The 17,400-nt window shown below is 35.3% G+C and overlaps 1 protein-coding gene across 2 annotated transcripts in view; it reads left to right on the top strand.

The window, feature by feature from the left end:
* Positions 1-16,430: 16,430 nt before the first annotated feature.
* Positions 16,431-17,400, top strand: part of LOC150108874 (uncharacterized) — a 116,165-nt gene continuing 115,195 nt past the window's right edge. Inside the window, exon 1 of one of the 2 annotated variants that reach the window (XM_090403996.1) lies at positions 16,431-16,459. In XM_090403996.1, the coding sequence (XP_090260122.1) occupies positions 16,453-16,459 (7 nt within the window). In that variant the 5' untranslated portion in view covers positions 16,431-16,452. Of the gene's footprint in view, positions 16,460-16,624; positions 16,942-17,400 lie in introns of those variants that run through there. The other variant, XM_090403986.1, reaches the window with a different exon arrangement.

Genomic DNA, 17,400 nt, shown 5'->3' on the forward strand with positions numbered 1-17,400 from the left:
TGAGAACAGGTTGAAGATTTGTGGGTTGCAGAAACTATTTGATAGGCAGAAAAGGGGAGATATGATTGAGACATTCAAATTGCTAAAGGGATTCTATAGGATTAATTCAGATGATATTTTTGAGATCAGAACTGGTGGTGGGAGAACTAGGGGACACCCATGGAAGCTGGGCAAGAACGTGGTTAGCTGGGGTGTTAGAGCTGGGTTCTTTACTTTTAGAGTGGTAAATGAGTGGAATAAGCTGCCAGAGTCTGTTGTGGGTGCTATGACAGTGAGCGAGTTCAAGGCAAGGTATGATAGATACTGTGAGAATGTTGAACAGTTGTGTGAACATGATGTTTAAGGGCCTCCCTCGATGAGTCTAAGGACTCCTGGAGTAGCCCGTAGTAGTAATAATAATAATAATTTCGTCGGACATTTGATTGAACATGAGACATACTGATGCAAATTTGTGCTGAGACTGCTGAGGAACGACCAGAATATGATTGGATTGCTGTCTATAGTCAAATCAGTGATCAAATCAGAGATGATCTCATCTTTATCTCCAAATGTCATAATCGGTGATGAATCATGGGCTTAAGGTTATCAGCCTGAGACAAAGCAGAGTTGTCACAGCCGAAGCCGCTAAGTTCATTACCGCCAAGGAATACGTAAGGAGTTCTCAGGAATGTCAAATCAATGTTGATTTTTTTTTTTTACATCCAAGTCATTGCCTACAACGATTTCCTCCGGAGTCAAACTTCAACAGCAGTTTTATTCAGTGGCGTAGCTAGGGCTTTTGCCGCCCTTTTTAATACACACCAAAAATACTGAAAAAAAAAAGGCAAAAAGACACAGCATTTTTGGCAATCTGAGGTAAGCTAGTAAAACTGGCTGGCGTTTTCGCCGCAGCTCCCTGATCGCCGTAAACTCCCAAGCGCGCAGCAGTAAATCTAGACTAGACCAGAGGTGGGAAACTTGTGCATTCCAAAATCGCGAAATCTTTGGTGCAAAATTTTCTCAAGTGCCAACCGAAATTTTGAGGAACATATTATTATTTGGTGTCTTTTAAGTATTGGGAAGACCTTTTCAAAAAATCAAAAATCACACTAGAATGGAAAATCAAATATTGATTTGATTTTCCATTCTTATTGTAAAGATTGAATGAATATAAAAATTAGTGATGGAATTTTTACATAAAAGTCCTTCTACCCTGTTGATAGCGTGAATATTTTTTATTTCATTTAAGTGTAATTCTCGATAAAGCCGCACAATTCAAAGACGCAATTTTTAACATCAGCAAAAGAGTAAACATTAATTCTGATTTTTTTTTTATAAAGATCAATCAGACATAAGTTTATTCAAGTTTTCCCAATATATTGCAGTGCACAATCTCATAATCGTTTTATTTGACTAAAGCACAATAAAATAAAATAAAAGATATAATTGTATTACTTCTTAATCCCTTACGAGTAATACATAAAAATTACAAACAAAATAAATTGTTATTTTACCTACATAATATATTAAACAGAAGTTAATATTTACCATTTTTAGCAAAAAACATCAAATCAAAACTAAAGAAAAATAGTGGATATTTTATTTATTTAGTATCAATGAGACTTTTGCTGCATCATTAATGACAATTAATTTATATCAGGTTTATATTTTGTAACCTTCAGAGATATGCGTGCGCTACTAGTTTCACCTCTGTAAGGCTACTCCTGTTACGAGACTTAACAAAGTTCATCATGAGAACAATGATTCACAAGAATAGATAATAATGCTTTTGCAAGGGTTTTATAAACATACAAAAGTTTCTGGAATAGTATTCCAAGTTATTAGTACCTCTTTTTCCACACTTCCCTCTGTTAGTCCCGTCTCTAATCTCTCCTTTTCAATATTTTCCAAGTCAACTCTGAGGTCAACAAATTTCTGCCACCAAATTGAGTTACTTTGAAAATCAATGAACTGCATTTCAAAATCATCCATATTTATCCACGAAAACATCTGCAAGTTTATTTGAAGATGTTTTCGTGTCCTGTAGTTTGAGGTTCAAGTCACTTAAATGTTCGCAAAAATCTTTAATAAACATGGGTTTACAAACCCACACGATGTCATCAATTTCTTTATAAGACATTTGTTGATTAGTCAAAAAGAGATTTATCTCATCCAGGCATTCAACAAATCGTTTCTGAACAAGACCTCGACTAAGCCAATGAACATTGTTGTACATTATTAGTCCGTTGTACACCGAATACACTTAATTCAATAGATTCTGAAATTTTATTCAAAGCAAGTGCAGAAATGTAATTAATAATCTTGGTTACTGTTTGCATCACTTCTTGAAGCTCCTTTAGGCCAGCGTTTGCACATAAATTCTCCTCATGTAGGATGCAATAAAAAACTATTAGTGAATGACCAACATGTTTTGCAAACAGATTTACAAATTCTGCTTCCTTACGAATCATGCTGGGCGCACCCAGCATGATTCGTATCCATCACAACAGATGTTGTGATGGATACCACTTTTGAAATATCAATTTCCGAATAGATAATTCGTTCCTAACTGCTTCCATATTTCAACCCCACGTACGCTCAGGTAGTGTTACAAGGTTAATCATCTCTTTGCATACTTCGTCATCAGTACAAAATCGAGCAAAGATTGCCAGCCTAGCTGATCATGTAATGTCTGTGCTCTCATCAACACAAATAGGAAAGAACTTACATGAAGCCAAATCTTTTGTTAATTGCTCTGCTGTATTCCTTTCCAACTTAAGTTTTCTATTCTTAATTGTTTTTCTACTCAGACACTTCTTTAATGCGCCGAATTATTTTTTATCTTTTCTGAAAGATTGTTAAAAAGGAACGGAGCACATTTTAGCCGTGCTTCCCTAATATACTTTCCATCGCTGAGTGGTTTTCCACATTGGGTAATAACTTTTGAAATTTGAAAACTAGCAGCAACTAAGTTGGAACTAGGCCTACCTGAAATAAATTCCATCAAAGTATCGGACTATTTTTTTGTCTTGCTCAGTTCACGAGAAATTAATTCTCTTTTTTCTTGCTCACTGTTGTTACTTAATTTCCTCTGAAGAGTTTAAAAATATCTCTTTAAAGAAGAAGCCTTAAACAACGGATTCGGAACATAAAATGCATAATGCTTTATTATCTTTCTTAATCATGCCACATTTTTCAGTCCAGTATTCTTTAAATTGTCTAATATCTTTTTCATTTGCATGTCCATGTTTCTTTGCTGGTGGTGGTGATATTCTGCTCAATCTGTAAAGAGCAGGAAGCAAATATATATATATATATATATTTGCTTCCTGAAGTTTGCGCCTGAAACAAAGTTCAAGTCTAAAGATGATACAACACCAGGGCAACTCATTGTAAAGGTGGATAAAGCTCTGATCACTATTCTTAGTATTTTCCCATAATGTAAAGCACATCTAACTAGAAGATGTATACTGCAATGCATTATGGGTGGGGTCACTACCCAGACAGGTTTCAACCTTTTTTGAGGTCCCCTCAGTGAGTAGCTAAACCCTAAATACCAAGGTTATAGTAATACGGAGCCTTATCAACTTTACCTATAGATGTTGCAACAAGGTGTTTTTATTTTTAATAAAAATCTCTGGAGGAGATATAGATGTAATAAATTTTTTAACTCGGGGATATTGTATATTAGGATAACCGTTATTTTATAAACTTGGTTATTTTAACTCCTAATCCCAAGTATGCAAACAATTAAGTTTGCGCCTGAAACAAAGTTCAAGTCTAAAGATGATACAACACCAGGGCAACTCATTGTAAAGGTGTATAAAGCTCTGATCACTATTCTTAGTATTAGTGATATATATTAATGATATAAATATATATATATATATATATATAGGTAAAGTTGATAATGCTCCGTATTACTATAACCTTGGTATTTAGGTATTACCATAACCTTGGTATTTAGATGTGCTTTACATTATGGGAAAATACTAAGAATAGTGATCAGAGCTTTACCCGCCTTTACAATGAGTTGCCCTGGTGTTGTATCATCTTTAGACTTGAACTTTGTTTCAGGCGCAAACTTAATTGTTTGCATACTTGGGATTAGGAGTTAAAATAACCAAGTTTATAAAATAACTTGGTTATCCTAATATACAATATCCCCAAGTTAAAAAATTTATTATATATATATATATATTTAAGAAAGCAATTAAATAATTACTTTATTCATACAGCTCTTAACTTTAATGAAAATCGGATTATGGGGTTTAAAAATGGACAGAGACATATAGATACTGACAAAAGTTATAATTTGGACTCGATCTCATCGTAATCACTCTCTGCATATACCAACTAAGTTTAAGCAAACCAAAAATTTGTACAATTATAAGCCGACCTACACACACAAATGAAAGAGAAAGGTACACATGCAATCTAATCATGTGCAGATAACACTTCATAATTCTGAATATTGATAATACATTTCACATAGCTTTAAAAAGAACTTACCGTATACTGGAATATAACTCACCTTCGCGTATAACGCGCACCCCTGATTTTACTTTGCGAAAAAAGAAATTGAAAAATTTAGCGTATACCTCTCACAGAAAAAAAAAGAAGTTTAAACACGTTTCAGGGCAACTCGCTTGTGGCAAACCACTCTCCCTCTCCCAGTAGCGAATAATGACTGCAGCCACAAGTAAAAGCAGGTCGTTTTATTGTATCACTGAATAAGGTACAGACATTTGCAGCCTTTGTATTATATTTCTCAACAAATAGCAATTAGAGACATCTGAGATAAAAAATGGCACTAACTAATGAATCACATGTCCCCTTCCCCACAGAAACTATGCTATTTAGACTCAAGCAAAACCATATGCTGCACAGGAAACACTAAAATCTGGATGTGTGAGATTTCCCCCATCAAATGAAAAGCAACAATAAAAATCAACAGAAAGTGTTAAAATTCGTAAACGTGTTAAAGCTAAGAAATATATAGTGAATATTGTTATGGCACTTTCAGATATTGAATTTAGTTGAAGAGAATTAGCATTTCAATTCAAAAATTGTCTGCTGGCTTTTATCTTTGACTCACGCGAACTTTTGTTAATAGTGCAGCAGTCATATGCACATCTTCATAGCTGCTATTTCTAAACTGGCCTAGTACGATAGCTGTCTGTTCATTAGTCATTCGTGAAGGATTGTTCATTAAGTATCTCAAGTCTGGTAAATTACTGGTAATTTTTGCTAAATAATGGGAAAGAAGATGGTGCTATTTGGGTAGGATGCACACAAGGAAACTTCTCTCTATGCAGGAAATAGCAATTGCAATCGTTGTGCGAGATACGTGCGCGGATTTTACGAAAAAAACTCAAAAATTGTCTGCTGGCTTTTATCTTTGACTCACGCGAACTTTTGTTAATACCGCAGCAGTCATATGCACATCTTCATAGCTGCTATTTCTTTAGTTTCCGAAAATCCCCACATATATATCGCACCACGATTTTTAGCTTTAATTTTGGGTATAAAAAAAAAAAAAAAGTTCCAATTATATTCGAGTAAATACGGTATGTTTATGGCAATGTAAAGGAAATTTGTTTTATATCTAATAAGATAAACATATTAATTGAAAATAAATACTTCAAATCCATATTTTAATGACTTACGATTTAATAAAATCCAAATCCACATATATACGGACTTTAGAAAACGGATACGTTCTTTACCAAACATGAAAAGATATATCAAATTATGGTAAAGGAGTCACGCCACGTTTGGATGCCTGACGAATGATGCAACAACTGAATTGGATGAAACTTGTGCATCAGTATATCGCGGAGATATAGATGGCTTGGAAATAGGATCTTTGTTTCTTATTACTAAAACAGTTGGTAGGGTTTGCTTCTTTATTGCATTTTTATTTGGCATCGCTGTACTTAATAAAATTGTATTATATTAACTTAAAATATACAAGTCAGCGAAGATGTTTGAAATGTATTTTTTTATTTAATTATTTTTTAAGATGAGCCCTGGGTTACGTGCCGGAAAAGTCGTTGGCGTGTCACGTTTGGCAGTCATGCCAAGGGTTGTCCACCCCTGCTCTAGGCTAACCAAGAATATAATAAATATTTTTTCAACGGTTTCGATAACGAGCTAAATAATATAAATGTGTAACAGATTAAAAAAATTAATGACAAATCAGGCATTTTAGCATTTTTAGGGTAAAAATGGAATCATGTTTGTTAATTTTTATACACTGCATAAACGCATCAAAAGGGTTAAGCAAAAACCCTAATATAATAGGGAACCACAGAGATGTTATATTACCGAGCCCTAAAATCCTGTCGATGGCCTTAGTTATACGCAAAATTAGAAGAAGAAATAAAAAAAAAAAACAATACGTTTTCGCAAATGTGTACTGACTGTGTGGTGCCAGCTGCTGAGAGGCAGCCGCCACAGTATAAGCAATAAACCAATAAAGCAATCGCCTTGCCATGCGTTTTATTTTTTTATTTTTAAGAATTTGGATTATAGTATGATAGGGATATGTAATGGTTTTGTTATATTTATATTTTATTTATTTTAGTTGTAAAATAGTATAGTTGTTAAAAACTATTTATGAAGTAATAAAAATTACTTAGTTAATATAAATGAAAGAATCGTCGACAAATAAAATTGTGTCTCATGTGATACCCCCAAAAAAGTGCCGCCTGGGGCTGACCTCCCCCCCCCTTGCTACGCCACTGGTTTTATTGTAAAGTAGCGAAGATGATAAGGGAGGGCATTTTGTGCAAAAGTCCACACAAGTGGAAGAATAACGACTGGATTCTCCATCATGACAATCATTCCCCAGTCCTATTCGCCTAACCTAGTCCCTCTGTGACTTTTTTCTTTTCCCCAAGATGAAATTCTGGCTGAAAGGGAGTCGCTTTGACACAACTTAGGAGATCCAGGCAGAATCGCAGGAAGTGTTCAAAAGTCAACGTTCTTGGAAGTATTCAAAAAGCGAAGACTTCGAAGGGATTCTTTATATCGTGAAATTCTCCAAACTTGAAGTAAATCATCAGTTAGAATTGAAAGAAGTATTTTAACTAAAACATAAAATACCAAAGCCTTTTTTTTTTTGACCGGTTCCCGAGTTAGTCGATCTCCGGCATGGGCAAGCCACACAGAGAATTAATAATTTACATTTTTTCCTGGGTATGCCATCTTTAGAATTACAATGGCTAAAACACAGATATTGGAAATAAAAAAAGAATGTTCATGAAGTGGAAGGGTTTTTCTCCCAGAAACGGTTTTTCGTCCCGTAAACTCAAGAAAATCGACGGTAGAACCCGCGCTATTTCAGACATTAAATATATTGTGTCAGGGTTATCGAGCACGAAATGGTGGCAATTGTTGAGCCGCCTCTTCACTGTGTGCCACTTAATTAGTGATAACCTTGGGCCAGCTATCTCTGATTGAACTACCCACTCAGTCTCCAAAAGTTAGATAGGGCTAAATCGGCCTTGCCTACTCCCTGTATGGGAATAAAAAGGTGTTAGCTGCTTCTTTTTTTTTTTTTTTTCCTAAAATACCAAAACCGTTTTTGGTACATGTAGTACATTCAATGAGCAGCACTATGCAGCAAATTAAAAATAAATAAATCCATTAACGCCTTTTATTCTTCTATAGGAAGTAGGCAAAGCATTTTATACCACTATAACTTTTGGAGACTAAAGGGGAAAGTTCAATTTCCACTAGTAATCCAAGTAATTCCAAGATTATCAATAATAATAAATGACATCCAGTGAAGAGACGGCTGACAAGTGTTGCCATTTCGTGGTCCATAATTCTGACACTATATTTATTGTCTAAAATAGTGTAAGTTCTACAGTCGGTTTTCTTGAGCTTACAGGACGAAAAATCAGAGTGTCCTGGGGAAAATACCCTCTTGCCCATGCCAGAGATCGATTAACTCGGGAACCGATTGAAGAACTGTGGGTGCAAGCATTAATTCTACATAGCTACACAGAGAATTAATAATTTACATTTTTCCCTGGGTACGCTGCCATCTTTAGAATTACAATGGCTAAAACATGGATATCGGAAATAAAAAGAAATTTTCAGTGCAGTAGAAGCGAAGAGTTTCGTTTTGCATATCATTAGTATGCCCACACTTGAATATCCATAAGTGCTCATAGTCATAGTTCAACTGAAGTGGAAATTGTTTCTACGTTAATTTCGCCTGATGAGATTGAGCTGAAGCGTTCCATGAAAAGACATGAGAAAATATTGTGCCAACATCCCGATAATTATCTTCTACTCGACAGATGAAACTGTAGTCAATATGTTTTTGTTATATTGAACAAGAGTTGCAAGGAATTCCAGTCACCAGTGTGTGTGGTACTTTGAGGATATTAACCTGGTAGACAGTCCTGGCAGAATGAGTTAACAATATGGAGAGCAACTATTGAGAGTGAGTAGTGGTAAATCGGAATACTAGTAGTGTGAGGAATGATAATGAGAGAACTGTACAAAATGGGGAGAGAAATAGGAAGAGTTCAGTTGGACAGAAATAAACGGTTTAAGGGAGTAGATGTTCTGCATAGGATTGGGATGTGAGGGGGATTCAGATGAGATATGTAAGGTAAATAGAGATAAAACAATTTGGGCATGGCCAGGCATAAAGAAATCAAAAAACTTATGTCTCTAACCAGGTAGAACTGGTTAGAGACTTCACAGTGAATTTGCTTTGTTTATTTGCAAATGCCAGAAGGATCAGAAATAAAGGAGATGAAACGAATTTACTGACTGAGCTTATTTGTCTAAAATTGTTGGAATGAATGAAACATGATTGGATAAGTATGATATCCTTACAGGAATAGAAATGGAAGTTATGTTTTTTGTGAAGATAAAAAGATCAAGGAGGGAGAGGAGTGCTTCTGATGATAGCAAGAGATTTATATTTACAAAAAGTGGGGATGCATGATGGAAATAGCGGCAAGTTTGGAAACAATACGGACTAATGAGAAGTTTGACAGGAAGAATCTTGAGTAGGATGTTGCTATAAGCTAGCTACGGTATCTGGAGGATGGTGGTGATGAAAAATGTATAAGAAACTTGGGTTAGTAAACAAGAAAAGAGTGATTATTTAAATAGACAGTTGGAAATAAAGAAAATGAGTTTTCCTTTATACCCTAATGTAGTATATAAGGGAGAGCATGCAAGGATCGATAATCTTAGATCTAATCATTTCATTGGAGGATGTGATTGTGAGTGGAGTGTCACATTTCCTCCAGCAGGTGCGAGTAATTATGAGGTGAGCACGTGGATGGTGACCAGCCATATGAAAACTACTGTGAGAGAAGGATTATGTGAAACTATGAGACTAGTGATCATGAGAATAGAAGTCGGCTTGGAGCGACTACATAGAATAGGTTAAGTGAAAACGAGTTAAAATGAATTAGTGAACTGACCAAGATATATTTAACAGCAATCTGCGAATGTATCCTGAATGCGAAAAGACTGAATAATGAAAGTGTCATGTGTAGCTCAGTGGAAGTGGCGCTTGCGTTTTCTGCACTTGGTCGCTCGAAGATAGACTTAAGTTCGAGTCTAGTCGCCGACTGGAGGAACTTTTTCTAAGCCTTTCTTCGACCAGTTCCCGAGTTAGTCAAACTCTGGCACAGGCAAGGGGGTTTTCCTCGCAGAAACTCGGGTTTTTCATCCCATAAACTCAAGAAAATCGACCGTGGTACCCACATTATTTCAGACCGTAATATACCTTGTTAGGGTTAGGTATCAAGAGATGGCAGCACTTGTTTGCCAGCTTCTTCATCAGTGGCTGCTATAATTAGTGATAGACATGAGTCAGCTATATCTGATTGGCTACCGGTGGAGATTGAACTGCCCACTCAGTCTCCAAAAAAGCTAGATAGGGTATAATGGCCTCACCTACTCCCTATAAGGGAATAAAAGGCATTAGCTAATTTATTTATTTATTTTATTTTCAAATATTTGAATGAAAGGATTAAGCATGAAATCCAGAAAAGAAGGTGCAGTCAACACAACTTGAATAATGATGACAAATCAATTGCATGAGGAGTATAAAGAGCAGGCCATGGCATGCTTTCAGTAAGGACATCAGAAGTGTAGTATGAACAGAAATCACCAGATCAGACCAAGATTAATCCTAGAGAATTTTTCTGATAAGTGGCAAATAGAAACAAGAATAAGTTTGGTGAGATTATGTTAATAGGTGAAGATGGTAGTTGGTATTTGCTACAAGAGGATGTAGTTGAGGTATTCAGTGAAGAATTCATAAAAGTGTTCATCCTCAGCAACAGTAACGCTGAAGACATGTAACGCATCTTTGTGCAAGAAATTTTTTGGCAACCCCTTGATAATTTTTGCTGCTCCTTAATAACAATGTACGAAAAGTTGATAAACAAGAGAAATGTTAAAATCGATTATTTAAAACAAAAAAGTCTTGTGAGCCCTGTGTAGCTCAGTGGATGTGGCGTTTGCACACCACCGCGCTAGGCCGCACGAAGGAAGTCTTGGTTTCGAGTCTAGTCGGCGACTAGAGGAAATTTTTCTAAGCCTTTTTTCGACCGGTTCCCGAGTTAGTCGATCTCTGGCACGGGCAAGCAGGTTTTTCGTCCTGCAAATTCAAGAAAATCGACCGTAGAACCCACATTATTTTCAGACATTAAATATATTGTGTTAGGGTTAGAGACCACGAGATGGCGGCACATTTGAGCCGTCTCTCTTCACTGCGTACCACCTAATTAGTGATAGCCTTGGGCCATCTGTCTCTGATTGGGTACCAGTGGAGATTGAACTGCCCACTCAGTCTCCAAAAGTTAGATAGGGCTAAATGGCCTCGCCTACTCCCGTATATACGGGAATAAAAAGGCGTTAGCTGATTTTTTTTTTTTTTGAAGTCTTGTATAATTTTTAATTGCTGTTTTTGGAAATCTGACTATAATTTCACAAATACCACGCAACAGCAGAGAACTCTTATCACGATCAACGCTTATACACTAATGAAATCCTTCTCACAGCCGATGGACATGCTATTGTGAAAGTTCCAGTATTTCAGTAATTGAATACCGTGTTCAGATGCAGGGCCGCATTTACCATTAGGCTCATGAGGCACAAGATGGGGGCCTCACTCTCTAGGGGGGGGCTCATTTTAAAACCTTACTCCTCACAAAGAACAATAAAAAACAGCATAGTTATAGTTGCAAAATAAAATACTTATTTTTAAATATTAAATTCATAATATAAAAACTAGAGGCTGCTGAAAAATTTGTGAAGCTTCCCGCTTCCATTTGAAATACATTGTTCTTTCCTTAGAATATAAAACTAACAGGAATTCTGAATTCCATAAAATTCATGTATGTAAGCATACCATTTCTTTGCTGGACGTATATACACGTCCAGCAAACCTGGATAATATTCTGTCCACCTGCTGAAAGAACATGGATAAGAAGTGTAGTTTGACCGTCATGTCCATTAGAAAGTGCGATAATCCTTCATGCTGAAAAGAACACTTAACTACACTTTCTGGCGTACGTAGTAGCTACCTTGTGTGGCCTACAGCAAGAAACGCAGTTGCTTGCCGTTTGCTCGGTAACCGGAATCTAAGTTATACGTATGAGTTATATTCATTTTGCTGCTTGTTTTTGTCATATAATTATAGTTTTTAATGCCAGCGTAAAATAAGAAATCCTTTCATACTTTCTTCACTTCATATTGTATCACTTTGGAAGATCAATGTCACTATCAATTTTTTTGCTAATTATTTTGATCGCCAATACATTTTAAAATTCTCCAAGAACTTGATTGAAGATAATTATTTTTGTCACACAATTATTTTATAAATCATGAAAATCCGAATCTAAAAATGAATACAGCCTCCATCTGTTCCAAATAAGTTTCCTATTTTATTCATAATCTTAGTTCTATGGTTAGTTATCATAAGTAAATCTTGAATCATATCAGGTAATGCATAATTTTTATAACCTAATCTGTAGGTTTTTGCATTTCAACTTTCTTGGTTTCCCCTCTAATCACTCACTACAAATCAAAATAAACGGCAGTTATGAAGTCAACTGTTATGTACATATTTCGGCTAATTTCGATATTATGCGGCATTTTTGAAGCAGCGATATTTTCCCTACAGTTTATCTATCGAAACATGTAGGTGCATGCGTCAAAATGAAATTTTATTTCCAAAATTTTCATGACAGAATTAATTCGCCTTTAAAATGGCTAACTACCCCTTCCAAAATTATTATCACCACACACACACACACAACTACTGCTAGTAACATGTGTGCACTTTCTTTTTGTTTGAAATCGTTATTTTTCCTAAGTATACTGTTGCAGTTTTAAGCAAAACACAAAGGCGTAGAATCTCTGATAAAATACCATTGGATATAAATTAAAAAGACTCAAAATCGGAAACCCTGAGTAATGCAGTTTAACACCATTTATTGTTCATAAAAAAATAAAAAAAATAAAAAAATCGTTCCTAAAATTGAAATGTACGACCGATATAATCTTATTTTGCAAGGAAAGGAAGTAAAATGTCATATTTATTTCAATATATGTTATTTAAAAAATATAAATATTTGACATAACATTTTCAATGCAAACAAACATTTTGATCATTTATTTTCGCACATGTGAAATTCGTTTTTATTTGGGAAGAGACAAAATAAGTAAATTGTGCAGCAAAAAAAGGGTCAATCCAAAAAATACAGTGCACATAACTACAATAATCCGTTAACTGTGGGGAGGGAGGGTAATTGCATCTTAACAGATAGAATGCCGATGAAGTTTCATCCGCATTCTGCCTTTTTATTAGGTCAAAGGGATTTTGAGTATATTTGCGAACAGATATATTCAGCATAACTTAGCCAGTTTTGTTGTAAAAAGTGTTGCATCTGAAGAAATATTAGTGGCATAATAATAAAATAGAAAAATTCATAATGCTTCAGAATAACCTGATTATTTTGATAATACCAAAACAAGATGAGACATCTGTAGAAATCTATTATTATTATTATAATCCTTTTAATTATGAACTCTATAAACATATACTTAATAAATTTGTATTTTTGTGTTTTTAAATAAATAAACTAGTTTCATTTTGTCACAGATGGTTTTACTGGACTACCTGGACTTTTAGACTATTATTCTTATCAATATTGTAAAAACTCGATTGTAGCTTAAATATTCCAAAGCACATTACATCGATTATTTTAGGTCAAGACCCATAAGAATGTTGTAAAAATAACCTTGTTTGTCTCTGTATATTTTGTATTAGATATTTTTGTTAGCTCTTTGGAAATTAACTGTATATATTTCTTTAATAAGAATATGTTAGAGTATTAAAAACAAAGGCAATGTTTTTCGCTGGAGCTGTATGTAATAGATCTACATGGCGGTTAGAAAGGTTGTTTATTAAATTTTGTGTATGTGTGTGAGAAAGGCTTACAAGCTGTGCACGTAAACACCTCCGAAGTCAGTCAGAAAGGTTCAAACAGCTTTCCAATGGTTGGCAACTTACAATCAAAAGAAGGCACAGAAGAGAACAAAGAGCAGGCTGAACTTGAAACTTAAGATGAAAGAATCATGCCGAATTCTTCGGGGGTTACAAACTTCCTGTGAGGTCTCAAAGAACGCATAATAAAAGGGGCAGAGCTAAGCATATAGGGCTTCCCGGATCCAGAAGTCACTAGAGAGAGAGAGAGAGAGGGCTTCCCATTTCCAGACGTTGCCAGAGAGGAGCTTCCCAGTTCCAGTCTTAAGAGAAGGCTTCGATTGCCGAAAGAAGATGTTCCAATGGCCGGAGAAAAGCTTCCAGGCCTGAGCAGAATCCCGGTTGACAGTTGGCGGCTATTTTAGTTAGTGAAGGAGGCAGAAAAAGGAGGAAGTCGTCCAGGCATTTTTGGCGAGCTCAAGCAGAGGAGAAAAAGCGAGACAAATTACCCGAAACACCTTCGCTCGGACATTTTTCTTTTTTTGCTGTGGGAGAATAACTTTTTGCCAGAGCTGTATATGAGTACTGCACGGCACAGTTCACAGTCCACTATTTTCCCAATGAGATATTTCTGAAGCCAGATTTCCTGAAGGAAGCTCAAGATCTGAGATGAGAGAGTTGCCTTAGAACTTTTTGAGCAAGACCTTTGACTGAATGGGCGATACAGAGGTTTTGCAAGTTATATACCTTTGTACAATTCCTCTTATAATGTGTTTTAGTTGGACAATTAAGATTTAGATTAAGGGTAACAAGAATTGAGAGTTTATTTTTCACTTGGTTAGACTATAATAAGTTTAGTTTAATCCTTTATCCAAGTGTGAGCAAACAAAGTTTGTGCCTGAAAGTATCTTCAGGACTGAGGTAAGGTAGTACAACACTTGGAAACTCGTTGCAAAGGTGGAGAAAACTCTCTCATCACTCCTATCTCAGTATCTCCCATAATGCAAAGCACATCTCCTTGTAGATATGTGTAATGCTATGCATTAAGGCAAGGGGCCACTACCCATACCGGTTTCGACCTTTATTAAGGTCTCATCAGTGGGAGCCAGGCCCAGTAGTGGAGATACAAAGGCACAAGCAATGAGAGGTCATCCTAACCTATATGAGTTGCCAAAGGGTGTACAACCTTATTATTAAATTACTCCGGATTCAGAGAAAGATGTTGAGAGTTTATTTTTCACTTGGTTAGAATATAATAAGTTTAGTTTATCCTTTATGCAAGTGTGAGCAAACCAAGTTTTCTCTGAATCCAGAGTGAAGGCTCTTGGGGAAGAAGGATCTTCAGAAGTAGTTGAGTGACTGAGGGAAAGAAAGTTATCAATTTTCTTAGGAGAGAAACCATTATTAATAACAGTTTTTTTTAAGAAAAAGGAGTTCATTTTCAATTTCTGTTTCTTCTGTAAGTAATGATTTGGCTCAGTGAGCTAAGGTGGAAATAATACCAAATTTTGTGGGGGATAGTGATGGGAGGAACCATGACGGTTTCTATCAGTATGAGTAGGCTTTCTAAAAATTGAGATTTTAATACTCTCAGCACATCTGGTAAGGTCTAGAAAGGGGAGACAGTCATCGGATTCCAGTTCGAAGGTAAAAGAGATTTTTTCATGGCACTTGTTTAGGTGGTCTAAAAATAAATTGAGGTTGTTGACACCATCTTCCCAGATGAGGAAAATATCATCAATATAGCGATACCAGAATTTTGGTTTAAGGTGGAAGGAGTTAATAGCTTTTTCTTCAAAATCGTTGAGAAATATATCCGCGAGATTCGGAGAGAGCGGGCGGCCAGACCTGAGTTTTGTAAGTAGATCTTACTGTCATATTTGAAGTATCCTGACTTTATGCAATGGGAGAGAAGAGCAAAGAGTTTTTTGATAATTTGTTCTTGAGAAGATCGAGGACTTCTTGAGCATTTGTAATGAGAGAAACAATATCGAAACTGGCCATTAAATCTGTTTTTTTTTTTTAAGTTTGATATCCATGATTTTTGAAACAAAATCTGCAGAGTTTTTAATATATGAAGAGGAAATTCCAGAAAGATTTCTTAGAAAACTCGCGAGGTATTTGAAGAGGTTATATGTAGGAGAGTGTATGCCCTCATATATAGATCTGGGTGGGCAGTTTGTTTTGTGAATCTTGGGGAGACCATACAGTCGAGGGATCAAGGGATGAAGTGACCTAAGAGAAAGACGAATGTTTCTTTGTAACTCCAAGGTGGTTTTTAATAAATTATTAGTTCTATTGTGTAGTTCAATCGTAGGGTCACTATTAATTTCTGAGTAAGTATCACTGTTTAAAAGTTCCAAGATTTTATTATGGTAATCAGACTTGTCTAAGATGACAGTCGCATTCCCTTTGTCTGCCAGAAGAATAACTATGTTACTATTATCTTTTAAAGACTTAATAGCTGTTCTTTCAAAGTAAGAAATGTTGTCTGGTGGAGGTCTAGCTTTATTTATGGTGAAAATTGCTTTCATACGGAGGAGGTTAGCTTCTTTGTTAGGTAATAAAGAAGCTGCCTTTTCTATCTTTGTTAGATGTTCTTCAGGGATGAATGTAGGAGCAGTGACAAAGTTGAGACCTTTAGCAAGTATGCTTTCATTTGCCAAAGATGGTTGATGGGAAGACTTATTGATTAGAACTTTTTTTTAATAGGTAGAGTCAAAATGAGAAGTTTTGCTATCCTGTATATAATTCTGGAAAAACAAAAAAAAAAAATATATATATATATATATATATATATATATATATATATATATGATCTTGTAAAAGCGTAGATTGAGAGGAAAGTCAGTTTCCGTCGTTCGCCAATTAGAGTTAGCTGGCCCAACGTTTTCATTAATTTTAACGGACATTCCGTGAACAGACAGCAAATAAGTGCTGCCATCTCGTGTTCCAGTGTATGGCAGTAAAACACAAAAAATGAAAATACACAAATGAAAGGTGAACTATTTTCTATCTTAAAGTTTATGCTCTCGTGTTTTAAAATAAAAGTAATATATTCATAAATTTATAATAATAACAGCAACTTACGATTTTAACTGATAAATGGTATATACTATGATTTTATACTTCGTCATGTTATTCGTTCCTAATAGGAATGCTAATCGTGATTAACTACAATAATGTGCTGATAAAATTTTGGACCTGGGGGGGGGGGGGATGGGCGATTTCTCCATTCCCAGTTTTTCACGCTTTTCTGTTGCTTAATTGCGATATTAAGAATATCAAGTGAACAGTTATGGAATTTTTGAGTTTAAAACTCACGTCATAACTAAGATGCTATTGGCATACTGTATACTTTGGAATCAGCTGTTTACGTGAATCACGTGTTGATCACTTGTCAATGTAGAGATAAGAATTTCTAAGTGAAAGATGCTGAAAATAAAGAATATGCTACGGGATGAATAAGCAACTGGCATCAGGTAATAACTAAACTTTTAAGCAAGCGACATTTATTAGGTTTGTGTAAGGATATAATAAGTTACTTATTATTTTGTAAATGTGCCATAGTTTATATATGTATTCCATAGTTTATATTATATATGTTATAATTTATATTATATATATATAAAATAGTGAAATGTTGTTTTTTTTAAATTTATTTTGTTAGGTGTGTGTGTCGGGGATCAATCCTGATAAGAAAATTGAGAATAAATTGAAAGGGAGCCTGGAAGTTTGACTAGGTGGAAGATGTAGCGAAAAAGATTGTGTTGTTTTGGTTTGTTGGAAGTCCGTGTGTAATTGCCGTTGCTAATTAGTTGGAATTTTGCGTTGATGGAACGTTTATTTCCGTAAAAGCTACCGAGAGAGTACTTTATTCCAACATCCCTTCCGCACACACACACACTCACACAATTTAATTCTCGAATTTATACAGTTTA

Source organism: Typopeltis vanoorti, chromosome 2, assembly GCF_054136105.1.
Source record: "Typopeltis vanoorti isolate ZY-2024b chromosome 2, IOZ_Tvanoo_1.0, whole genome shotgun sequence".
NCBI classification, from domain to species: Eukaryota; Metazoa; Arthropoda; class Arachnida; order Uropygi; family Thelyphonidae; genus Typopeltis; species Typopeltis vanoorti.